Raw genomic sequence first — 25384 nt, 5'->3', positions numbered from 1 at the left:
GGGGGGCTGGCCCGGTGGCTCAGGTGGTTAGAGCTCCATGCTCCTAACTCCGAAGGCTGCCGGTTAGATTCCCACATGGGCCAGTGGGCTCTCAACCACAAGGTTGCCGGTTCGACTGCCGCAAGGGATGGTGGGCTGTGCCCCCTGCAACTAGAAAACGGCAACTGGATCTGGAGCTGAGCTGCGCCCTCCACAACTAAGACTGAAAGGACAACAACTTGACTTGGGAAAAAAAAAGTCCTGGAAGTACACACTGTTCCCCCAATAAAGTCCTGTTAAAAAAAAAAAAAAAAAAAAGTATATGGGAGTAAAAAGATGGGACTCCTAACTAGGGATCCAGTAGTTAGGAGAGGAAAGTATCCGGGAGGAGATGACACTGGGTTGAATCTCAAAGAATGCCTAGTAATTGGCCTGAGAGGTGTTTTTGCAGGATGGGGTGAGGTTAGAGTTGCTGCATGTAGAAGGTATTCCAGACAGAGCTGGCTTGAAAAAAAGCCAGGAGTGGTAGTTGGATCTGGGGAAGTTTGAAGACTTCATTCAGGGTTGCTGCAGCAAGAAAAGAAGCAGGGAGACAAGCCTAGAGAAGTCAGAGCCAGATCATGGAAGCCTCGTAGGCTAAGTTAAAGAACACAAGTGTTAGCCTCTGGACAAGCCAGTAATGGGGAGAAGCAGGAGAGGAACATGGTAGATACTTATTTGAGAAAAACCACCCTGACAGCAAAGTTGAGGAGGCTTTGAGAGTAATAGGACATTAAACATCAAGGCTGGTTCTAGCAGCTCAGGTGACAAGTGTCAAGAGCCTGAAATAGGGCAATAGAAATAAGGATGAAAAGAATTCAAGAAACACTGATGGAATTGCAAAGTTTGGTGATAGATTAGATGCTGAGGCCAGAGAAAGGAAAGAAAGGGAGGTTTCCAGTCTGGAAGTCTGTTGGAAGTTGGTGCCACTAATGAAGATGGAGATGACAGGAAGAGTAGCAATTGGGGGTAGGAGTAGGAGGGTGGGAGAGAGATGGTAAGTTCAGCTGAGGACATGTTTTTGAGGTACCTGAGCAACAACTATATGGAACCATTTGAACACACTTGAAAATTACAGATCTGGAGAGGGAGTGAGAGGCCTTGGGCTAGAGATATAAATTTGGGAGGTGAGTCAGCCTTTATTCAGGAGTTGAACTATGAGAATCAATGAAGTAACTTGGAGACAGTAGAGTGAGAAGTAGAGTGAGAAGAGGGTCAAGGAGGATACTGTGCAGCAGAAAATTCAGGTTTGATTACGTACAAAATTTTTTTGGTCATTGGCTACTTTGGTGACACAACACATGTGGGTAGTGGGAGATGGGAATCCAGGCTGAAGGGGCTGAACTGGCACTTTCTGTGTGTCGGGCTCTGTGCTACATGCTTCACATTTTGGGGGGATAGAGAGTTGGGAGAGGTGAGGTGACAATTATTCTCATAGTCAAAATTACCCTTGACAATCTCTTACTCCATCATTTAGGTACAGCATATGTTAGTTTTGAGTAAAATACAATATGTGGCAGTATACATACAGTATATATACAGTGAGATGCAGGATAAAATTTTATACCATTTTAATTAAAGAAAAAGGAGAAAGCATATTAAAAAGAAAGATGTGAACCTGAACACTTGTCATCCACACAACCTGGATATTCTTGCTAGTGTGACAACAAAAATAATGACATCATGACTGTGGATAGTGGCCTGTGATGAATACTAGTGCAGGACCTGTGTGATAACCAAATGGATGAAGGCTTGGGGAACAGAGAGTGAGACTATGCCACGGCTGACTCTAGTTCAGCTTGAAAAGTTGATCACACCTGCTCAACAACTGGTTGTTTCAAACATGGTATTCACCAATTGTTGCCACTTGATCTTGAACTGCTCAAACATTTGTTGATAATAGCTCAAATATTCCATAATGTTACAAGTAATTTTTAAACTTTTTTATTGTTATGCAACATATATAAAGTACACTAATCTTAAACTGCTCAATGAAGTTTTACATATTTATATGTTGTGTGACCACCATTTCCAGCATCAAGATCAGGTATATTTCCAGCATCCCAGAAAACTCCTTGCCCTTTCCCTAACACTACACCCCTAAAAGTAACTACCATTTGACCTCTGTCAGTATAGATTACCTTTGCCTTTTCTTCTATTTCATATAAATGAAACCATTTAGGGGGGCCGGCCCGGTGGCTCAGGCGCCGGTTCAATTCCCACATGGGCCAATGGGCTCTCAACCACAAGGTTGCCAGTTCAATCCCTCGAGTCCCACAAGGGATGGTGGGCAGCGCCCCCTGCAACTAAGATTGAACACAGCACCTTGAGCTGAGCTGCCGCTGAGGTCCCGGATGGCTCGGTTGGTTGGAGCGAGTCCTCTCAACCACAAGGTTGCTAGTTATACTCCCGCAAGGGATAGTGGGCTGTGCCCCCTGCAACTAGAAAACAGCAACTGGACCTGGAGCTGAGCTGCGCCCTCCACAACTAAGACTGAAAGGACAACAACTTGACTTGGAAAAAAGGCCTGGAAGTATACACTGTTCCCCAATTAAAAAAAAAAAAAAAAAAAGTTCTGTTCCCCTTCCCCAATAAAAAAATCTTTAAAAATAAATAAATAAATGAAACCATTTAGTATGTATTCTTTTGTCTGGCTTATTTTTCTCAACATTATGTCTGTGAGAGTCATCCCTGTTGTTGCATGAAATAGTAGCTCATTATTTTCATTGTTTTACAGTATTCTATTATATGAATATACCACAATGTATTTATTCTACTGTTGATGGGCCCTCAGTTGTTTCCAGTTTTTAGCTATTATAGAGAAAGCTACTATGTATAGTATTATACAAGTCTTTTGGTGGATGTAGGCACTCAATTTTATTGGGTGCATACTTATGTGCAAAATTGCTGGGTTATAAAAACTTACCATGTATGCAAGTAGATTTAACCACATGTAATTTTCAGGTTTCTCTCCATAAGAGCACGTTTATTTAGAAATTAAATCATTCAGATATTTGGCAGCATGGAACACTTCAACATATACATAAAGATTTGAACTGGTCTTCTCTTACTGTTCGTCATATCTTTGTCTTCTGGGGATTTTATAACTTCTTCAAGTTTTTTATTAGTGTTTCTCTGTTGCTCTCAAGAAGCTCTTCAATTTCTTCCACAAGGCCACCACCATCCACTCGCTAGGCCACTTAAACAATGTTTCAGTTCTTTATCAATAGAAAACCCTTAAAAATCCTAAACACATGCTTCCCAACGTATAGACTGTTTTAGACTTGTTTTCGTGCCTGTTTAATATAAATGATGCAACTGGCAATACTGAAGAAATTTCAACTCTTTCAGCTCATTACCACATTAATATTAGGCTCAGCATTCATGGCTCTGGGAGTCAGGGAGGAGTCAGCCTTGTGTATGTGGCTTTTTTTTAAATACTTTATTTACGTTTACTGGTTTGTTTGTTTATTTATTTATTTATTTATTTTTCCCACAGGACATTATTGGGAACAGTGTGTACTTCCAGGCCTTTTTTCCAAGTCAAGTCGTTGTCCTTTCAATCTTAGTTGTGGAGGGTGCCATTCAGCTTCAAGTTGTTGTCCTTTCAGTCTTAGTTGTGGAGGGCGCAGCTCAGCTCCAGATCCAGTTGCCGTTTTCTAGTTGCAGGGGGCACAGCCCACCATCCCTTGCGGCAGTCGAACCGGCAACCTTGTGGTTGAGAGCCCACTGGCCCATGTGGGAATCTAACCGGCAGCCTTCGGAGTTAGGAGCATGGAGCTCTAACCCCCTGAGCCACCAGACCGGCCCTATGTGGCTTTGAAACAGCAAATCATGCTTAGATCAGCAGAGTGACAGATAGGGGTGATGTTGCGGGGAGGAAGACTTCAATGTCTTTATGATGACACTCATAAAGTGTGGGGTACCTTAGCATGGTACTACCATCTGCGATCAGCAACACTGAAGTCAAAGCCTTTCTTTTTGAGTTCCTACTCGACTTCTAGAATGGAGAACTGTAAAACCGAATCAGGAAAAGCGCTGCAGTCCCACAGGAATTTGCATTTGATTGCTAGAGCACAAGTAGATTTAATTATTCATTCATTCATTCATTCATTCATTCATTCATTCATTCATTCATTTTTACAGCTTTGAAATCTGTATCCCTGTCAGACAGAACATGTCTGACTTGATTAAATACAGAGCTGCCCTGCCACCATGAGATAGGGAAGGAGAGATGGTCACAAGGTCATTAGTTGCTTTCATATCAGGGCCTGTGTCTCTAGTTTGGAAATATAGAAGCAATTAGGCTTTCCCCCCACCCCAGAAGATACCAGCTTCATTACATTCTGGAAGATAGCCCTTTGGTCATTAATTCCTTTCAGTTGCTCTGGGTGGGTTTTACTGCCTGCTCCTCCACAGATAACAGCTTCACCAACAGTTTGCATGTTTTTGAGGTTAAAGTGGTTTCTAACACTCTTATGCCATCTGTGGCTGGTTTTGAAATCCTTCCATTTGAAGGCTGTCTTCACTGGCAGGAGGTTTGAACTATGACTTGAGACCAAGAGCCCTTCTTCTCCTTCTCCTTCTCCTTCTCCTTCTCCTTCTCCTTCTCCTTCTCCTTCTCCTTCTCCTTCTCCTTCTCCTTCTCCTTCTCCTTCTCCTTCTCCTTCTCCTTCTCCTTCTCCTTCTCCTTCTCCTTCTCCTTCTCCTTCTCCTTCTCCTCCTCCTCCTCCTCTTTTTTTTTTTTTTTTTTTGCTACATATTGCCATTTTTAGGCACAGACTTCTGGCTCATTTCTTCCAGGCATAAATTTAGTGCTCTTTCAGTCTTTGTTAAAGATTTATCACATGTACTTTGCTGTCACAAGAGCAATTATATGTGAACTTGACCTGGCTTCACAAATTTGTTGAATCGTCACTGTATATGTGAATTTCTTGAGATCATATTCATATGCCATAATGGAGATGGACATACCACCTTTTGGTAAGTAAACTAGTTTATTTTCCCCCAGCATGTTAAGGGATTACTGTTTCTGTGGTTGGGTGCCAAATGAAATGATTTGCCTCCGGATGTTATACTGTCGTGTTCTACGGAAAAGAGACATCTTAACCCACTGTAATCTAGTTTTACAAACAAAACACTAGAATCACAAGATACACACACTGAAAGGCCCAGAACTGGTGCCAAGGGAACAGTCCAGTCTCCCATCTCACATTTGAATGGAATGATGGCTGGTGACCTTCTGCCCTACTTAATGTGAGTATTGTTGAGTTCATGTTAAGGATCTATGATGAAATGCCACCATATCTCATTTAAACCTTATAACAAAGATATCCCAATTTTTACAGATTCGTAAACTGAAATTGGGAAAGGTTAAACCAGGGGTGTCAAAACTTTTTTCAACGTTTTTTACCAAGGGCCATATGCAGTAAAGTACACAAACAGCCGGGCCACTCACTCGGGATAAAGAACATATTGCCTCACCTGGTTTATTTAAGTAAACTAAATATATTTTTGGAATTTGCTGCCGGCCAATTAACAATGGATTGCCAACCGCAGTTGGCTGGCGGGCCACAGTTTTGACACCCCTGGGTTAAACGAACTAATCCAAGACTCCAGAGCTGCTGATAAATGGCAGTGTCAGGATTCAAAAACAAAATACTCTGAAAAACGCAAGGGCGGTGATGAGATGGCGACTGCAGAAGATGTCAGCCCCAGCAAGACGCCGCGACCTGTGCCGCCGCCTGGGGCGCTTATTAGGTAAGCGTGGCAGAGCACCAGCGGGCGGGGCCATTGATTCAACGCGGGCGGCAGTGACGTGAGCGGGCGCCAAGGCCGCACGGGGGGGGGGTGGGGGGGGGTGGGAGGCGGCCCCGGTGGCTCACGCGCGCCCCCCAGCGGCCGCACCCGTTGCTGGAGTCTTTTCCCAGCCCTCTCCACCCCCGGCCTGCGGCAGAGCTAGGCGCCCTCAACCTAGCGCCCTCCCTTGGACTGCGCTCCCACCCGGCCAACCTCCTTCCGGCGCCAGCGTTAGCTTCTGGAATATTCTGCGCCAGAACAAAGGCCCGAGAGCGGAAACAGGGGGATCTCTAAGCCGGCTGCTGTTGGGCAGCTCTATCCCCTGGTTCGAGAGAGGTGTACAGGAGACTAATGTTTCTGCAAATCTTCTAATGGAGGCTTTCACCCGGAGTTTCTTCACATTTAAAGGGCCTCCTTTCTCCATCCTTCAAAAAATTTTTCCTTGCTTCTCTATCTCCCACTCCTGCTTACTGCTATCAGGATAGTTATGTCTAGGGACCCTCCACAGGAGAGAATCTCTTTGTTCACCTTGGAGGAAGGAGGACGGAAGTAGTAGACACCCAGGTTATGTTAGGAACTGTGCAGTATTAAGGAGCACACCTATTATAATAACCACTCCTTCTTAAACTCTGCCAACCTCACATACATTGGTCAGTCATCGAAAGTCTTACTTGCCAAATCTAATACCCTTTTGTTTATCCTCGGTAATTTTAAAAATACTGACTCAACTTTTTTGAATTCTTCCAACTTTATATCCTTCAGGTGTTCTACTTCCTTCTAGTGAATCCTGAGACTATCTCGCTGGCCTGTCCTTTGTTCATTTCTCATCAGTCACTCTCAAAGTGGAGGGAGAAGGAAAGCACATTTTATCTATGGAGGGCAAATCCAAATTCAGGGGAGGGTGTCTCTGATTACTTTTTTTTTTTATTGGGGAAGGGGACTTTTTTTTATTGGGGAACAGTGTGTACTTCCAGGCCTTTTTTCCAAGTCAAGTTGTTGTCCTTTCAGTCTTAGTTGTGGAGGGCGCAGCTCAGCTCCAGGTCCAGTTCCAGTTGCCATTGTTAGTTGCAGGGGGCATAGCCCACCATCCCTTGCGGGAGTTGAACCGGCAACCTTGTGGTTGAGAGACACATTCCAACCAACTGAGCCATCCTGGAGCTCAGGGGCAGTTCAGGGGCAGTTCAGGGGCAGTTCAGGGGCAGTTCAGGGGCAGCTCAGGGGCAGCTCAGGGGCAGCTCAGCGGCAGCTCAGGGGCAGCTCAGGGGCAGCTCAGCGGCAGCTCAGGGGCAGCTCAGGGGCAGCTCAGCGGCAGCTCAGGGGCAGCTCAGCAGCAGCTCAGGGGCAGCTCAGCTCAAGGTGCCGTGTTCAATCTTAGTTGCAGGGGGCACTGCTCACCATCCCTTGCGGGACTCGAGGAATTGAACTGGCAGCCTTGTGGTTGAGAGCCCGTGCTCCAACCAACTGAGCCATCCGGGAGGCAGCTCAGCTGAAGGTGCTGTGTTCAGCACCTTAGTGGCAGGGGGCAGAGCCCACCATCACTTGCGGGACTCAAGGAGTTGAACCAGCAACCTTGTGGTTGAGAGCCCACTGGCCTATGTGGGAATCGAACCAGCAGCCTTCGGAGTTAGGAGCATGGAGCTCTAACCGCCTGAGCCACCGGGTCTGCCCCCGTCTCTGATTACTTTTAAAAAGCACATTTAATATTCAGCAAGTATTTACTGAGCACTTACTATGTGGCATGCACTATGCCAGGCAGTAGACTGCAGAGTGAAAGTCAAGGTCTATTGGAGTTAGAAGAAACCAACATAGAAGTCCTTGACATCTAGAAAGGAACAAACGATTCACAAATTCATATATGAAGGCAAATTGTATTTATTGCTGTCAAAGAAAAGCAGGGGACTGTTAAGAGGGAATTCTAATTTGGATTAGAGGTCAAGAAAGACTTTTCTGAGGAGGTCTCATTTAAGCTGAGGCCTAGAGGATGAGCAGGAGTTAGTTAACACGTTGCGTACGGATCACGAGAATCTTCACGAGGGATTTAAACCCGCCGTACGCAACGTGTTAAGATTAGTTCCACACAGAAGAAAAGAGCATAAGTGAAAGCCCTGAAGAGGGAGGGAGCTTGGTAGTAGGATCTGAAAAGAGGGTTATATGGCCCAAGTGTGTCTCGCGCCTAATAGCAAAGGTCATGACAGACCTTGCTGGGCTTTGCTTATAGGCAATGCTGATGAGTAGATATTTTATCCTAAGAGCAATGGGAAAGACTGAGGGGATATAAATAGGGGGTTCTCTTTACAATTGAAAAAGCTCACTGTGGCTACTCATGGAAGACAGTTGGATAAGAGAAAGAGTGCCATCAGGAAGATACTTAGGAGGCTACTGTAGTGGTTCCAGAGAGTGATGATAGTGGTTTGGGCCAGATATGTATCTCAGAAGATAGAAGTAAATGGAGCCAAGATATATTTGGAGGCAGAACACCCTTGGTAATAGATTCAATGGAGGCCAGTGGGGAAAAGTGTCACTGAGGGAGAAAAAATGACAAGGATGACACAGGGTTTCTGATTTGAACATCTGAATGGTGATATAGGGAGCACTGCAGAAAAGCAGAGTTAGGGAAAAAGATACAGAATTTGTTTTTGGATATGTTAAGTCTGAAATGTCTGTGAGTCATAGAGGCAGAGAAGTAGGAGGTTATCTGTATAAGTCTGGGACTGAGAAGAGTTCTTGGTTGGAAATAGAAATTTGGGACTCGGTAGAATACACAGTGGTGAGCTGGAGCTGGCTAGTACAGGCTTGTGATAGCTGATTTGTAACTTTTTCATGAATTCTGTTAGCTGGTTGTTAAGCATAGCCAGTATTAAAAATTAAATTGTATAAATATAATTGAAGTAAAGTACTCAAAACTCGTCACTTTCTCGTTATTTTACTACATTTTTGCATTAATTTGCTAGGACTGCCGTAACTAAATACTAGGTAGTTTTAAAAACAGAAAGTTATTTTCTCACAGTTGTGGAGGCAAGACGTCCAAGAGCAAGGTGTAAGTTTGGTTTCTTTTGAGGCCTCTGCCCTTAGTTTGCAGACGGCTGCCTTCTTGTGTCCTCACAAGATCTTTTTCTCTGTGTACGTGCACCCATGTGCCTAAATTTCCCCTTCTTATACTGACAAGTCAGATAGGATTTGGGCTGATCCGAATGGCCTCATTTTAACATAATCATCTTTTTAAAGGCTCTATCTCCAAATACAGTCGTTCTGAGGTACTGGTGGGTTAGGGCTTTAACATATGAATTTTGCGAGGACAGAATTCAGTCCATAATAATTTTACTATTATCTTTGCTTCTTGAAGTTATTTACCTCTATTGTATCTGTATGGTAATGATGGAAACACCATATTATGGGTTGCTTGCTTAAAATCAGCCATGGTGGGAATATTTATACCAGAGAAATAAGCAAATGCTAAAAATTAGGGCTTTTATTCTGAGCTCCCTCCAATCCTAAGGTCTACCTGAAAATAACGATTGGATGGGACCTATGCTGGATGGGGGTGGGGAGTGGCAAAAACCAGACCACTTACCTTAGTATTTTTGTTCCTCTATTCCCACCTTTTACTTCAGGGGGTTAGTTTCTTTTGAATTCACAATACTTTGCTTTGAGGATGTTCGTTCCCTTTAAGATCTCAGGTGACGTAATGGATAACCCCCACCCCTCCCCTGTGCACAGTTCTAAGCCCCGCCCACTGTTTTATGCCCTCGACCAATAGAAGCCCCTTATCCAGGTTTCTGGGATTGTGAAAGTGGATTTGTAACCTGTCGTAAACCGATCCACTTCAGTTCATCGAGGCTCTTCCCTCAACGGTTGTCTACAGCGGAAGTCAAGTGCCCCGCCCCGCCCCCCTCCCCCCTCCCCCCTCCCCCCCTCCGTTGCCATAACATCAGTACACAACGCCTCCTTCCCCCTTGCCCCTCTTCCAAAACAATCCTTCCCCTCTTGGTGCCAAGACCCTCTCCAGAATCGCTTCTAGTTGAACAGAACCAGAGTCTGTGCCCCTTTACTAAGGAAGAGTGTGTAGGAGGATTAGAGACTGGGTCAGGCTGGTGTCGCGGAGGGGACAGGGAAATGGGGCTAAGCAGGGTGGAGCAGGGTTTAGGGATGAAAGGGGAGGGGAGGGGAAGGAAGGAGTCGGTAGGTGAGATTGGAGGAGAATATAGTTTTAAGGTGGAGGTGGGAAGAACTGGAGAGCGGGGAATTCAGGAAGCGAGGAGACTGAATTGTTAGAGAGTCGGAACCACTGTGAAGGGCAGGAAAGGTCTCAGGAGTCTGGGAAAGCATCCTGAAGGGAGAGGGGTCCTTGATGGGAAGTACGAAGTGGAGGTTGGAAGTCAAAATGAGATGTTCACAGAGATGAGGAAGGGAGCACAGTTGGGAAGAGAGGAGGGTGACAGGAGGGGGAGTACCCCACCATTGGAGGTGAGGGAGTTGAGGGTTGGCAGACGCTGAAGAGACCTTCTTTTTCAGGACAAGGACCCAGTTTGATCTGACTCCAAAGCCTTCTGCAGGGAAGAAAGATGTCAGATGAAGATGATCTGGAAGATTTTGAGCCAGACCAGGATGAGCTGGAAAGGGAAGATGATGAGAAAGAGACAGAGGAGTGGGAGGATGACAGGAAAGAGGAGGAAGACTTCTCTGAGGAAGTGAGAGCATGGAAATGGAGGGATCCTAGGGCTAAGGGATAGGGTTGGACTGGAAAGGGATGCCTGACACCACCTTCTCCTGCAGTGGCTGCCCACTCCTCTGACACAGGACATGATGAAGGAAGGGCTTTCTTTGCTCTGTAAGACGGGCAGTGGATTGGCCCATGCTTATGTCAAGCTGGAGGTTAAAGAGAGGTGCGTTTATGAGGGGCCAGAAGAGGACTGAGGTTGTAGGGCCCAATCTCCTTTCTCTCATTCCTGGGTATTTCCGCTGAGAGTTTGGATCTCTCTTATTCTGGGCCAGTGGGAAGGGAAAGATAGAATTTACTTTTTAGGAGCCCTGTGTCTCCCTGCATGCATCAGAGCTGGCTTGGGGATTAGAGGCTGTGAGGGTGAGTGGGGGGGATTCCTGCTGGACTCTCTTACTTGTCCTTCAGAGTGTAAGGGCTTGGCCCTTCACAGACACAAAGTCCCTGCCCACTGTTAAGAACCCACCTACCTTCTCTTCTCCCTCGTCACCCATCCCATCTGTCACCCATTCTTCTCCCCATTATAAGCCATCTCCATTTTGCCCTCTGCTTTAGCACCTCTGCCCATCCTTGCTGGATTCCTAACCTTAACCGTGGCCTCTGCCATCTCCTAGAGATCTGACAGACATCTACCTGCTGCGTTCCTACATCCATCTGTGCTATGTGGATGTGTCTGAGAACCACCTGACAGACTTGTCCCCACTCAATTACCTCACCCACCTGCTCTGGCTCAAGGCTGATGGCAACCGGCTGCGAAGTGCCCAGCTGAATGAACTACCCTACCTGCAGATTGCCAGTTTTGCCTATAACCAGATCACTGACACTGAGGGCATCTCTCATCCTCGTCTGGGCAGCCTGAATCTCAAAGGTGGGTCCTTAGGATGGGCTACACAAGATTTTTTTCATTCCTAGCCTGGGGCAAACAGAAGTGGGCAGTGTGGTTCTTAGCTGTGCCACACAGCAGTTGGCATTTATTCATTCATTCATTCAGATATTCATTATGATTTTTTATGCCAGTTCTATGCGCTGCTGATATAAAAGTGAACAAAGAAAGTCCCTATTCTTATGTAGCTTACATTCTACATGGGGGAGACAGACAATGAACACAATAAGCACAATAAATAAGGAAATTTATACAGTAAGTTAAAAAGATGTGCTGTGGAAGAATAGATTAGGGTAAAAGGAATGGGAGGGGGACACAGGCAGCAATTTCAAACAGGTCGGCTAGGACAAGCATCATTGAGAAACTGACATTTGAGCAAAGACTTGAGGGAGGAGAGGCAGTTAGTCATGTGGATTGCTGGGTGGACAAGTCCTTCAGACCCTGGACTATGAGACCACTTACCCCAGGGCCTGGAGGAGTTAAGTTTGGACTTGTCCCTCCTCATATTCACCTGGCATTAGAGGGAGAGGATGATGCAGAGCTTCCAAAATCCAGGCTCTACTGCAGAACAATCGGAGTGGCCCTCTGAGCTCTTGACACCCTCCTGCTCCTCAGGGAACCAAATCCGCATGGTGACAGGTCTGGACCCTCAAAAGCTGATCAGCCTTCACACACTGGAGCTTCGGGGGAACAAACTGGAAAGCACCCTGGGAATCAACCTTCCTAAGCTGAAGAACCTCTTCCTGGTAGCTCACTGGGTCAGAAGGTGGTTGGTGAAGGGAAGAGGGCATTTTCCTGGGGGCCAGCATATTCTGGCTTCTAGTAGGCTCAGCTACTAACATTATCATCAGAATGATAATTGGTGTCATTTATTGAGCCCTTACTTGATACCAGATGCTGTGGCGAAGCCAAGTTAAAACAGACAAGGTGCTGACCACCTAGCAGGGCTGATAATACATAATGTGTATACAGAGACAGTTGGCTTTGATACAGGTAGCAATAACGTGCCACAACTGAGGTACAGACATGGGGCTAAGGAGGCCACTTAAATGGCTAGTTGTTTAGATTCTTGAGCTTCCTCATTCCAGGATGGTGCTGAAGTCATTTCTCCTCAGTGGAGCAGTGGGGCTCTTAGACCTGGGGCGTGGGTTGAGGCATTGCCTCCTTAATCAGAGGTGGCTTTGGTGGGATGAGCAGTCAGTAGGAGGTTACTGCTGACTTTCCTCTGGGCTGGCAGCTTCTCCTGGACTTCTTTACTCTCTATACCCATCTCTATCCACCTCTACTCCCCTCCTGCACCCCTGCCTCTCTACCTCTTAAATTTCATCTTTTGCTGCATCTGTATCTGACTTCTCTTCCTTTTCTGTCCCTCTCCCCTCTCCCAATGTACCTATTATATCCTGGGGTCTAGGCCCAGAACATGTTGAAGAAGGTGGAAGGCTTGGAGAATCTAAGGAATCTCACTACCTTGCATCTTCGAGACAACCACATTGAAACTCTGAGTGGCTTCTCCAGGGAAATGCAATCACTGCAATACCTCAACCTGAGGTATGCACCCCTTCCTACCCCTGACTAGGAGCAGCTTTTGACCCTGTGTTCTTCCCTGTCCCCAACACTCCCATCCTAGCCCATGCCCAGATTCTCACCTCATCCTCCATCCTGATCCTTAACCCTTCTTTCCTTACTTTCTTCTACATTCAGTCCTAATTACAGCACTAAGACCTTATAGGCGGAGACCCCTGAATTCTTACTCATTCAATTCAGTTATTTAAAACATGCTATGTGCCAGGCTTTGTGCTTTTTCAGGAACATCTAAAGGAATCAGTGATGGCCTATGGTCTCAAGGGACTCAGTCTGGCTTCAACTTTCTTGGCCCTATCCTATATAAGTTTCTACTACCCATCGTCATCTCCTGAGCCCCAATTCCCCTTCCCATTTCCCACCTCTCTTTTCCTGAGCCCCACCTGTAAGGGATGGCCCCCTTACTGATATAAAACACAAAATGTGCTCAGATGTGAGGAGAGAAGAGTATCTGAAAGGAAATCTCTAGATAGGAAGCACTAGGGATCAGGGGGATTTTCTTTCAGCACCTCTTGTCTGATGGAGGATTTTATGTGTGTTTCTTTAAGCAAAGATATAAGGAAATTGCCTCCTTAGTCAACAAGGCGAAATCCTCAAGGCTGGCAATAGAAACAGAATCTCTAAGTAGGGAGAGGTAGTTGAACCTTGAACCCCAATTTCTGATTCCTGGAGCAACCTCTTGCTAATTAGCTCTGCCACATTGGTCTCATAGGGTGGAGGGAGTGCTGTTTTCCTGTTAATGGTCTAGACAGCGATAGTGGACCCTTCTCAGTGGCTGTTCACTGGGGATGTTTGGAAGTAAGTGTAATGGAGACACATTATCTCAATGACTGGGAGGAGCCTCAGGGGCCACAGATGCTAAACCTCCTGCAGTGCACTGGACAGTCTTACACATAGTGCATGTAGTGCTCCCAGGAAGAAACACTGCATGAGGTTTAGCACCTCCACTGAGAGAAGACAGAAGAATGTACACCTGATTTCATAAAGACTTGAGGCAAGAACATGAAAACAAACACAGAGAACAGTACATACAATGAGGCACATTAGAAGATGAAGCTTATTCTTCCGGCTCAGAGGCCTCAACCCATCCCTACCTCTAAGTTCCTCCCCGTGGGGAGCATCAACATAGCACCCACCACCATGAGTTTTGATCCCCGTTCATCTCCACTGGTCCAGATCCTACCTTCTAACCTCTGATTGTCACTGACACAGAGAAGTCTGACCCTGCAAGGGAGATTTCCCTGTGCTCCCCAACTACAAGACAAGGTTGTGACCCAGCTTTGCTGCTCCAAAAGGAGAAATACGACACATTACATAACAGAATATGGCACTTAGGGATTTCTTGACGGGCAGAAGCAGGACAGGAGTAGACTTGGACAACACCTCCGGCAATGCTTGGCAGGCCAATCCACAGAGGTAGTGTTTCTAGGGAAACCGGAGCCCATGGGAAATTCCCCCAGAGGTCCCATTCGTGGTAGCTGGCCTCCAGAGCCCGTTATTGCCCGGTGAACCCCTCTTGACTGCACTGGCAGGGGCAACATGATAAGCAACCTGCGGGAGTTCACCAAGCTTCAGGACCTGCCCAAGCTTCGAGCTTTGGTGCTGCTGGACAACCCATGTACAGATGAGCATGACTACCGCCAGGAGGCCCTGGTGCAGATGGCACACCTGGAACGTCTGGACAAGGACTTCTACGAGGAGGAGGATCGGGCAGAGGCCCAGGAGATTCGTCAGAGGATGAAGGAGGAGCAGGAACAGGAGGCTGAGCCTGAGCCTGACTTGGAAGTGGACCAGCCATTGATCTAGCAGCAGTTCTAGCCTTCAAGGATAGTAAGGAAGCCAGCAGGGAAAGGGGGGCAAAGGCCTGGTAGTTGAGGGGAGAGAGAAGTTGCTATAGGAGGAGGGGATAAGGCAAGGAGAGAGAAACAAGGGTGAGGAGTCAGGGGGTATCTTAGGGTGGAGAGAAATGAGCAGAAGGACCTGGGAGGAGCTGAGAAAGGCTTAGGAGACCCATCAGGAAGCCAGAAGAATAAGTGAAAAGAATTGGGGTGACAGGCAGAGATGTTGGTGTGGGGTGGGCAGGCACTCCTGACCTAGACTAAAGATCAGCTAGAAGGGCCAGGTCTGGGGCACGGTGGTGAGGGCATGGGGGAGGGACGTTGGTGGTGGCTTACGAGGAATACAGCTGGGCCTAAGAGAGAAGGCAGAAGAGGACGATCCTGCACTAAAAATCTGAAGCTAAAAATAACAGGACTCAGGGAGGAGAAAGAAGGGCAGGGTGTGGCAGAAAGAGACTGAGGAGATAAGCCCAGGGAAGTGTAGCAGCTGGGCACCTCAGATGGGCGCAGAGGTAGCAATGGGAACCAGTAAGGCCCAGAGGGTTTACTTCTGTCCTCTTCCTCCAGGGGATCAAAGACACTGGCCCCAAGACCTAAGAAGGCTCCTTTAGGGATCATCCAGTCAGAGGATGCCTTCTCTTGACCCAGACCTGGGGATTCATCACAGCCTACCTCCCAGGCTGTGGGTGGGCACCTGAGCAGCAGGGCAGGATGGCCAGGGGCCTGAGCTCTGCCTGCAGCCTAGCAACGAGGGCAGCCTTCAGGCAGGTCTGGTGCGAACCAGGCCTGGATGGACCGAGTTGGCTACGGAAGAGCTGCGGAGGCGGGCTAGGGTGTTGGGAACAGCTCGGTTTTCGAATAAAGAGAAATATTGATACTCTTGTGTCTGGCCGGGTTTGGAAGACACTGAATCTGTTACGGCCTCTCCTGGCTGTGCAGGCCTCAGGACTCGTATTACCCGTTGAGGCTGTGCTTGTTACTTTCCAGGGGGTCGGGACGTGGGCAGGAGTGTGCGTGGGCGCTGGGGGGCCAGGTTCTGGGTGACCCATAGGCCCTCCCCCATCGGCCCCCCACCCGCACTCCTACGTGCACCTCCGCCCGCGGCTCCTGACTCATCGGGGGCTCCGGGTCACATGCGCCCGCTCGGCCCTATAGGCGCCGCCCCCCGCCCGCCGCCCGCCGCCCGCCGCCGGGGAGCTGCAGCCGCCGCCACTGCCACTCCCGCTCTCTGCGCCGCTGCCGCCGCCGCCTCTGCCACCGACACGGACAGCCCGAGGTGAAGCCCCGACCCGGTCCCTGCTCTCCTCCGGCCGGTCCCCTGGCCATGGCGCTCCGCTGGCTCCCCTGGCCCGCGGGCATCCCTCCCCGGGCCGCTGCGCACCTGCTCAGTCACCCGCCCCTCTCCGGCATCCTCCTTCCCCGCCTTCCCGAACAGCTCCTCTCGGTTTTTGGCTGTCGCCCCCTCTTCATTTGGGCGCCAGTCCTCTATGCACCTGTTTCTCTCTAGCCGTGCGCCCTCCTCCACCCTGGCCTGCCGCTCTCCCCATGCCCTTCTCCGACTCGGGTTCTGTCGACGTTAAGTTTGGGGTCTCCCCGGGCTGTGCATTTTTATCCAGACACGTCCCCTTGGCTTTCCATCTGGGGAAATGTCTTCTCTCACCCTTCCGCAGCATCCCTGGACTTCCTCCGGACTCCCCTTTCTCCCACTCCGCCCCCACGTAGCCCCTCTCGGCTGCCCTGAGGTTGGAAGGGGAGGAGGGGAGAATTTGTCTAGGGGCAGCGGGAGGATCTGCTCAGCCCCGCCGCCCCCCTCTCCCGTCTCTCCTCCTCCTCCCTCCCAGTTGCTATCCCCGGAGACTGAGGGCCTTTCCCAGGACCCTCCCCGCAGACTTCTTTGCTGTACATCTCTCGGGAAGAGTGGGCTATACGTGTGGGAGCGAGATTGAGACCTTGGCGTGGAGGCTTGGGGTAGGGGGCCCCAACTACCCAGAACACCCATCTTCTTCTTGGCTCCAAGAAGAAAGGCAAGACTGGCAGCCATTCCTCTCTGAGGAGGTCTGGGGGAACCCCACTAGCCGGCTGCCGAAGCTGCCTCGGGGCGAGGGAACCACTGCCGAGCCCCTCCCCTCCTCACTGCGGTGTCCTCCCATCTTTTCGTTGGATCTTACCCCGCCCCTCACTGCAGTGACCTCCCCTTCCTCACTGCATTGACCTTCTCCTCTCCCCAAGGGGGGGGGGTCCCTTTTGTAGGCTGCTCCTCCCCGCTCCCCCCACTGCAGTAACCTCTTTCCCATCCTTCCTAGCCTCTGGCCCCTCCCACTGATCTCAGGCTCCACCCCTCTAAGCCTCTTACCTTCCTCCTTCCTTCGCTTCTACCCAAGGAGATCCCAGCCATCATGTCGATAGAGAAGATCTGGGCCCGGGAGATCCTGGACTCCCGTGGGAACCCCACGGTGGAGGTGGATCTCTACACTGCCAAAGGTACTGGGCGGGCCTGGGCCTTCCCATAGCCGCTGTGCTGGGTTTGCCCTGGCCTGTGATGGCAGGCTTCCTTGGTTCCAGCTGGGATGGGGTGGTGGGCCAGGCTCTCACAGGCCTGGATTGTGGGGGTTGGATCCTGTTGTCAAGGGTAGCCAGGATAGGCAGGTCTCCGTGTTTTAGTTTAGTGTATGACACATGTCCTGCCTCTGAATGTTTGTGTGTGCACTGGTGTATGTGTATGTGAATGCATAGCTTCATTTCTCTGGGTTCCTATTGGTGCATATAGGACCTCAGCTGGGCAGATAAGGAGGCCATTGTTTGTGCATCTGCCCCCGTGTGTCTGTGTGTGTGTGTGTGTGTGTGTGTGTGTGTATTAAAGAGCAGTGTGTATGTGTGTGTCCTAGGGAGCAGTGCATGTGTGTGTATTAAAGAGTGTGTGTGTATGTGTACTAGGGAGCAGTGTGTGTGTGTGTATGTGTGTGTGTGTGCGTGTGGGTATTAGGGAGCAGTGTGTGTGTGTACTAGGGGGCAGTGTGGGGAGAGGGCTGCATGTGGCAGGCAGGAGTTTAGAGCTGGAAGGCTGAAGGGATCCCTGCTCCCTGTAGTGCCCTTCTTTCTGCCTCCTCACTCCCTGTTCCTCTCCCAGGTCTTTTCCGGGCTGCGGTGCCCAGTGGAGCCTCCACTGGAATCTATGAGGCCCTGGAGCTAAGGGATGGGGACAAACACCGTTACTTAGGCAAAGGTGAGGCCTTCTCTCTTTTCCAAGCTCTCCCACCCCTCAGCTTTATACTCCTACCTCACACCAGTCACCAAGCCTCTTCCTGTCTTCCTGCATGCCTTCCTTTCCTTTTCCCTTCTGGCCCCTCCTGGCCTGACCAAGTCTAGCCTCTCTGCCTCTCCCCAGGTGTCCTGAAGGCAGTGGACCACATCAACACCACCATTGCACCAGCCCTCATCAGCTCAGTGAGGCCTGCTCTTTGCTGGGGGTGGCAGGACCAGGGTCCTGGAAGGAATCCTGGGTTAGGGGAGAAGGAAGAGGGGGGGAAAGGCCCACCCCTTGGGAATCATGGTTACCAAGGGAAGGGTGGGGAGATGACGTCTTATAGCCACAGCTCCTCTGGGGGTTAGGTCCCCTGATCCAGACAGGCCGCTGTCACAGGAACCTGTTTGGACCCTCCTGGCTGGATGTGAGCCTGTGTGTGAAGGGGGGGGCCCTGTGCCTTAGGGCCCAGCCTCCATCCTGGCCCTGCGTGATGGTGGCTGTGCCCGCAGGGTCTCTCCGTAGTGGAGCAGGAGAAGCTAGACAACCTGATGTTGGAGTTGGATGGGACTGAGAACAAATGTAAGCAGGGACCGGGAGAAAGTGGGGAGGCTGAGGGTGGACATGTGGAGCACAAAGAGAACTGAAGGGGCCAGCGCTGTGGGGGCTTCCTAAGGAAGGACTGTCAGAGGACTAGCCCTTTTACCAGACTCTCTTCAAAGCCAGAGCAGGAAGAGATGAGTTTCACTGCAGTGGGTGGGTGGGTGGGGGGAGTGACATTAGAGGAAGAAGCTTTTTGCAGCATAAAGAGGAGGGAATTGGCGCGAGATAGTCTGGTCTCCGGATGTTTAGAAATAAGCGCAGTTTTCTGCCTTTTCTAGTCACCTCCTTCCCACCTCTACCTCCACTATTATTTCAGGAGAGAATGGATGAGATGTTGCGGGAGAGGAGAGGGAAAGGGGGTCTCCTTGACTGGTTCCTTTGGGGAGTATAGGTGGAGGCAAAGGCTTGAAGGGGAAGGGGACATTTGTGCTCAGTGCCTTCCTCTATGATCTTCCAGCCAAGTTTGGGGCCAATGCCATCCTGGGTGTGTCCCTGGCCGTGTGTAAGGCAGGGGCAGCCGAGCGGGAATTGCCCTTATATCGACACATTGCTCAGCTGGCGGGGAACTCAGACCTCATCCTGCCTGTGCCGGTGAGCACTGAGCCATGCCTGTGCCTCTCCCAGGGGTGGGGGCACGGGGAGCATGAAACCTTGTGAAGACGGATGGGAGGAAAGGGGATTGGGGCAGCTAAAGAAAGGGATGGGGACATAAGACTTGGAGTCTGGGAAGCTGGGGGGAGTTTGGGATTTTGGGTGAACACTCCCAAGGGCAGGAAGGAAAGTGCTCAGTTACTTTTCTGTCCTGTGGCTCCAAGGCCTTCAATGTGATCAATGGTGGCTCTCATGCTGGGAACAAGCTGGCCATGCAAGAGTTTATGATCCTCCCAGTGGGCGCTGAGAGCTTTCGGGATGCCATGCGACTTGGGGCGGAGGTCTACCACACGCTCAAGGGGGTCATCAAGGACAAATATGGCAAGGATGCCACCAATGTGGGAGATGAAGGCGGCTTTGCCCCCAATATCCTGGAGAACAGTGAAGGTGAGGTCAGGAGCCCCACTCCCACTGCTAAGTGTCACTCCATCCTGGGCCATCAGGAAGGGTCATACACTTCACCAAGTCCTGAGGAGTATGGGTGGACGGTCCTTGACTCCTGCTAGCTCCAGGAGGTGCCAGTCCTCGGAGTGGGTTCCAGAGGGCCTGCCAAGTTCACATGCAGGCTTAGGAAGACAGTCCTTACCTGCACAGCCAGATCTGTTAGGAACTAGAAGTTCTCACTGGAGCCCCTGGGACTGCTGGGAAGAGGTCTGGGTCACCTATGGGATCCATCCCAGCCTTTAACTCTGTAGGATTTTCGGTTTGATGAGATACACTAAACTCCAGGGAATCTATTTGAATCTATCCCATTCCCACCCCAGCTTCTTAGGCCTCGAGGATTCCTAACTTTTCTCTGCCCTGGGAGAAACTGTATAGTAAATAGAAATAGTACCAGTAGTAGCTAAGAGTTAAGGTTTTGAGGCCAAACTGCCTGCATTTGAAGCTTGACTTGAAGAGTTACTAGCTGGTGATCTTCCTTACTTAATTTCTCCATGCTTCATCTTATCTGTAAAATGGGAATACTAATAACAGTGTCTGCCTCATAGCATCCTTGTGAGAATTAAATGAAATCATGTATGTGAAGTGCTTTGGTGACATAGTTACTCCTCAATAAATGACAACTATTAAAAAAAACACTATTAAAAATAATAAAAATAAAAAACCACTATTATTAACAGAATTCCATTCCTCTGCCTTCGTGGAAGATGACCTTCTCTCCCCAGACCCGGGAATAACCCTAACAAGAACCTTAGCTACACTCCTCCCCAGCAAGTCGTCCACCTCTGCTCTGAGTTTCTTCCTTTCCCTTATTCCTCCTTGCCCACCCTTCCTGCTAACAATCTCACTGTGTTTCATCCCCAGCCTTGGAGCTGGTGAAGGAAGCCATTGACAAGGCTGGCTACACGGAAAAGATTGTCATTGGCATGGATGTCGCTGCCTCGGAGTTTTATCGTCATGGCAAATATGACTTGGATTTCAAGTCTCCCGCTGATCCCTCCCGATATATCACTGGGGACCAGCTGGGGTCCCTCTACCAGGACTTTGTCAGGGACTATCCTGGTGAGAGCAGGGCAGGGGGTGGGGGGGAATGAGAGAAAGAGAGATGGCAAGGGGCAGGCAGGGATGTGTTGGGGCAACTCTGGACCTTATGGGGTGCTCAGGTGCCAGGTGGAGATGTCCTAAGAAGAACCTGAGAACCAGGGATGGGGTGAAGAAGCCTCCTGCAGGCCTGAGCTTTGTGTGTAGTGTAAATGTGCAAGTACCTGTGATGAATTTATTCCATCTGCTTTGGATCCTGATTAAAGGTCATGGGCTCTGAAGCTACTAGGATCCTGGAGAAGGCTTTGGAAGAAACCAGGAATGGTGAGGGGGTGACCAGACCTAGTAGGGAACCAGCAAATTTCAGTATTTTTGATGGATAGCATCGTGGATGCTGAATGGAGCTGGAAGTGATATATGAACAGAACAGAAGACTGATGAGGAACTGAATTACCTTCCCTAAGTCTACCTAGGGCTTTTACCCCTGGATGGAGGCAGTGGACTTCCATTTTCCTGAGACAGTGAAGAAAAATAGAGCATTTTGATTAGTAATGAGGAAGGGCTTCCTGGTAGTGAAAATAGGAAAATACAAAGATAGGTTGTGAGAAAGGTTCCGGACTCTTGTTTTTTTGGAAGGTTTTATGAAAGAATCAAGGTAAGAATCAGTTAGGGCAGGCTTATTTTGGCAGGGAGCAAGGATGAGCTGGTTCTGTTAGCCAGGGGATCTAGGCATTTCAGGGAACCAAAGGGGGTTGTCCCTACCTGATGCAGAGCCCCAGGGAGGGTCAACAGCGCCCTCACCGCTCTCCCTGCAGTGGTCTCCATTGAGGACCCCTTTGACCAGGATGATTGGGCTGCCTGGTCGAAGTTCACGGCCAATGTAGGGATCCAGATTGTGGGTGATGACCTGACAGTGACCAACCCAAAGCGTATTGAGCGGGCAGTGGAGGAAAAGGCCTGCAACTGTCTGCTGCTCAAGGTCAACCAGATCGGATCGGTCACTGAAGCCATCCAAGCGTGAGTGCCTCCTGGTTCTCTCCTGCCCAGTCCATTTCTCACGACCCCTCTTGCAAAGGCTCTAAGCCTGATCTTGCCCACAAATGCTGAAGAGAGCAGGGAACAGGGAGTCACCTTCATAGCTCTCTGTTCTGCTCCCTCCATCCCTGATTCTCTACTCCCCTCCCAGGCAGCTTCCCTCCAGATGTTTCTTAACATAGAGCAACGTTGGGGCTGGGAAGAGAGTAGCCAATGTGAGGGGCTGGGGGTCAGTGCTGGTGTATGGATACAGGTGCAAGCTGGCCCAGGAGAATGGCTGGGGGGTCATGGTGAGTCATCGCTCAGGAGAGACTGAGGACACGTTCATCGCAGACCTGGTGGTGGGGCTGTGCACAGGCCAGGTGAGTGCAAGGGAGATCTTTGTGGAATTGGTGGGTTCTAGCTCAGGTGGGTCTCTCCTTCCAGGTGTTTGAGGGTGTCAGGGAAATTTTCAGGGAGTATAAGTTTCCTTTCAAGGAATGAAGGGGCAACCACTAAGCTGCTTATCTTTCGGGATGTTTCAGATCAAGACTGGTGCCCCGTGCCGTTCTGAGCGTCTGGCTAAGTATAACCAGCTCATGAGGTGAGGGAACCTGGGGAATGGGAGCCCAGGGCTCAGAGAGTTAAAAGCTCTGTGTGCCCACCCTTCCATCTCCAGTGCCCAGGGCCTGGAGAACAGTAGATAACCCAGAAAAGATTTGGTTTTTAAAATGGGTTCACTGATGGATGGATCACATGGGTCACGTGGGAGAGCCAGGGAATGCAGGCTTGGGTCAGGACACAAGAACAGGTGGAGTGAGCGCTTTGGAGCCTGAGGGCCTCCTGGAGAAAAACTGGATCCTCCTACTCCTCTGATGTTTCCTTTCTGGCCCATCTCAGAATTGAAGAAGAGCTGGGGGATGAAGCTCGCTTCGCTGGACACAATTTCCGCAATCCCAGTGTGCTGTGATCCCTCTACTTGCTTGGAGGAGACTTGGACCTCCTGTCCCATCCTCCTGGAGGCCCTTCCTGTCCTGATCTGTGATATTTCACCCCAGACATCCTGGCTGACCTGCTGCACTGCTCCTGGGCTTGTCCCGCCCCTGCTGTCTCTGCTCTCCCTCTCTGGGTTCTACACTCTCCACTTCTTCCTTCCTATTCTTTCTCCTCAAAGACTGGCCCATGGGACTGAGGATTATAAAGGGGTCCATGGAAGAATGATCAGGGCCTGTGATGGGAGCATCAGGCTTGGTGTTGAGGTGTTTAGAGAAGGGCCATGTGTCACTTGTGCTGGTTCCATGTGTTTTCTGTGTTGCATATCAGCCAGGCACTGCATGGTGCTGAGGTAGAGGGGCATGCTGACTGTGTGGTCATGCCTGGCCTATTTATTTTATTTATTTATTTGGAATTCATCCTGTTATTAATTAATAATTTCCCCATAATTCCAGGGCCCAAAACTGGCTTGGCTGGAGGGGACTATGTGTCTGTATTTCATGTGGCTGTAGATTCCGAGATGGCGTGGGGTGGGAGGTTTTGCTGGTATGCAAAGGGTAACAGAAAAAGGGCCTTGCCAGCCATTCCTTTGTGTGTACCAACCCTTCACTGAAGCCTGGCTCCCCCCAGAAGTGGGGCTGTGCACCTGGGGGCTCTTCCCTGAGAACTCTCCCCAGCCCTAGCTTCCCTGTTCTTCCTCCAGCTGCGCCAGAGCAACATCTCCTCCCCCTTGCCATGTTCCACAGCTGCCACCACCTCTGTGGAGTTGAAATGAGCACCACCATTAAAATCACAGTGCATTATTGTGTCTGAGAAGTCTTGTAGTCCATATGCGGGGAGAAAAGATGGAGCACCGAGAAGGAAGTTGGTGAAACTGGCTAGCAGAGTTGGGGAGGGCACAAATGGAGGAAGACAAATAGAACAAATATGGGCAAGGTGATGACATTGCCTACCCTAGCCTGCCCAGGTGGGGTCCATGTTGCCCCTGCTTTTTCAGCCGCCAGCCTGGCCCCACGACCCACCCAGGTGAATTAGGGATTTTAACCTGGGGTCCAAGAATTCCTAAAATTATCCAAAATTTTGTGTGTACGTGCATTTTTGGGAAAAGGAGTCCAAAGTTTTCAGATTCCTAAAGGGCCTTGACTAAAGAAGGGATAAAGCTGTGGGCTGGAGTAGCTCCCATACTGGGCCTCATTCAAACAAAATCCTGGCTGCTGCTGGGATGGGACAGAATTGCATGGCCATTACCCCCTGCAAAATGGGGAACAGGGGACATAAGAATGGTACTGGGGGGTGTAGAGGAGGGCCTGAGGAAACAGTCCTCCAGTAAACTGGAGATTGAGGACCTGAAGTGCTCAACAGGACCCATGGGTGGATCAGCCGGTGAGCACCGTGCCAAAGTGTGGCTGGAGATCCACTACAACTCTTCAGCTCCTGTGGATCCCCAGCATTGAGATGGGAACCCAGGAACCACCAGAGGGGGAGGAAACCCCTCAGTGCTTTGGATTCAAGGGCACAGCCCACCTGTAGGGACTGTGGGGAGCTGTGGCCACTAGAGGGAGTCAGGTTCTGTAGGACATCATACTGCAGCCTGGCTAAGGGGTGGGTGGGAGGAATTTCAAGGTTGTTCCCTCTGTGGGCCTCCCACTCTGTTTCTACTCTGAGTTCTGGTCCTGGGCTCCCTCTGCCATCCTGCCCGGCTCCAGGACTAGAAGAGTTCTGCATGGGCAGCACCCATGTCTCTGCTCTTTTCCTTCCTGTGTTGCTGACACCTCAGTCATTTTCAGTTCAAAGAGCTTCTTACCCCCTCTCCTCTGTGCCTCTTCATTTCAGTACAGGCATCTCATCTTTCCCTTCTCTCCTGTGTCTCCTGGCGCCCTTTCTGTTTCCCTTGGGCACACTGTATTTTCTTCTGTGTTTCTTGGTTTTCTCTGGGGTCCATTATATCCATCTTCAGTAACTCCTGGACTGACCAGGCTGATTCTGGTTGGAACCACATTTCCTAACCTCTGCCCTTTCCCGCCTCCTTGCTAAGTCACCTTCTCTGACAACCATGCCTTCCCCCTTCTCACTCCCCCCCCCCCAGGTACTGGATGGATTGGGTTACAGCGAGCTCTGCCTGGGCTTCCAGGCCCCTCTCTCTACTTTCCCTTTGTGCCGTTGCCTGGAGACCAATGGGTTGTGGGGGGCTGGGGCCAGAAAGGGAGCTGGGGTGAGGTATGGTGTGTGTGTGTGTGTGTGTGTGTGTGTGTGTGTGTGTGTTTGATGCTCCCTGAGCTGAATTGTGAGCCCGGCCCTAAGGTAGGAGAGGAATTGGAGGGGGTAGGCCCTGGCTTCTCTTCTCTCTCTCCCCATCTTCTGTTCCTCCCTATGCCTAAATTTTTCTTTTAGGCTTAGATATGTGACCATCCTAACTCATCCCCTTAGTGGTTAAAAAAAATGATGGAGAAGAATTCAGCCTGGAAGGGAGTTGGGAAGGGCCTGGGCCAGGGCCCAGTGGGAGACTGAACTGAAAAGTGTAGAAAGAGAGGAAATGCAATAGGGAGGGGAGGAGGGGGAAGGAG

At 49.8% G+C, this 25384-nt stretch overlaps 1 protein-coding gene across 4 annotated transcripts; it reads left to right on the top strand.

Moving 5' to 3' along the window:
* Window positions 1-9762: 9762 nt before the first annotated feature.
* ENO2 (enolase 2) lies at window positions 9763-23623 on the top strand. Of its 4 annotated transcripts, XM_074326116.1 has the most exons (17): window positions 10365-10505; window positions 10591-10700; window positions 11149-11402; window positions 12033-12163; window positions 12829-12965; window positions 15992-16112; window positions 17218-17317; window positions 17964-18059; window positions 18222-18280; window positions 18590-18659; window positions 19138-19271; window positions 19496-19718; window positions 20637-20834; window positions 21629-21830; window positions 22102-22210; window positions 22373-22431; window positions 22728-23623. In XM_074326116.1, the coding sequence occupies exons 1-17, from the start codon at window positions 10380-10382 to the stop codon at window positions 22795-22797; spliced, it is 2199 nt and encodes a 732-aa protein (XP_074182217.1). In that variant the 5' UTR covers window positions 10365-10379; the 3' UTR covers window positions 22798-23623. The 4 variants fall into 4 exon arrangements, with proteins under 4 accessions (XP_019609908.2, XP_074182217.1, XP_019609906.1 ...); XM_019754347.2 differs by lacking the exons at window positions 10365-10505; window positions 10591-10700; window positions 11149-11402; window positions 12033-12163; window positions 12829-12965 and adding an exon at window positions 16678-16804 and having other exon boundaries at window positions 15977-16112; XM_019754348.2 differs by lacking the exons at window positions 10365-10505; window positions 10591-10700; window positions 11149-11402; window positions 12033-12163; window positions 12829-12965 and adding an exon at window positions 16678-16860 and having other exon boundaries at window positions 16023-16112.
* Window positions 23624-25384: the final 1761 nt, after the last annotated feature.

This window comes from Rhinolophus sinicus, linkage group LG02 (genome assembly GCF_036562045.2).
Source record: "Rhinolophus sinicus isolate RSC01 linkage group LG02, ASM3656204v1, whole genome shotgun sequence".
NCBI classification, from domain to species: Eukaryota; Metazoa; Chordata; class Mammalia; order Chiroptera; family Rhinolophidae; genus Rhinolophus; species Rhinolophus sinicus.
This window is presented reverse-complemented; position numbering and strand designations above follow the sequence as displayed.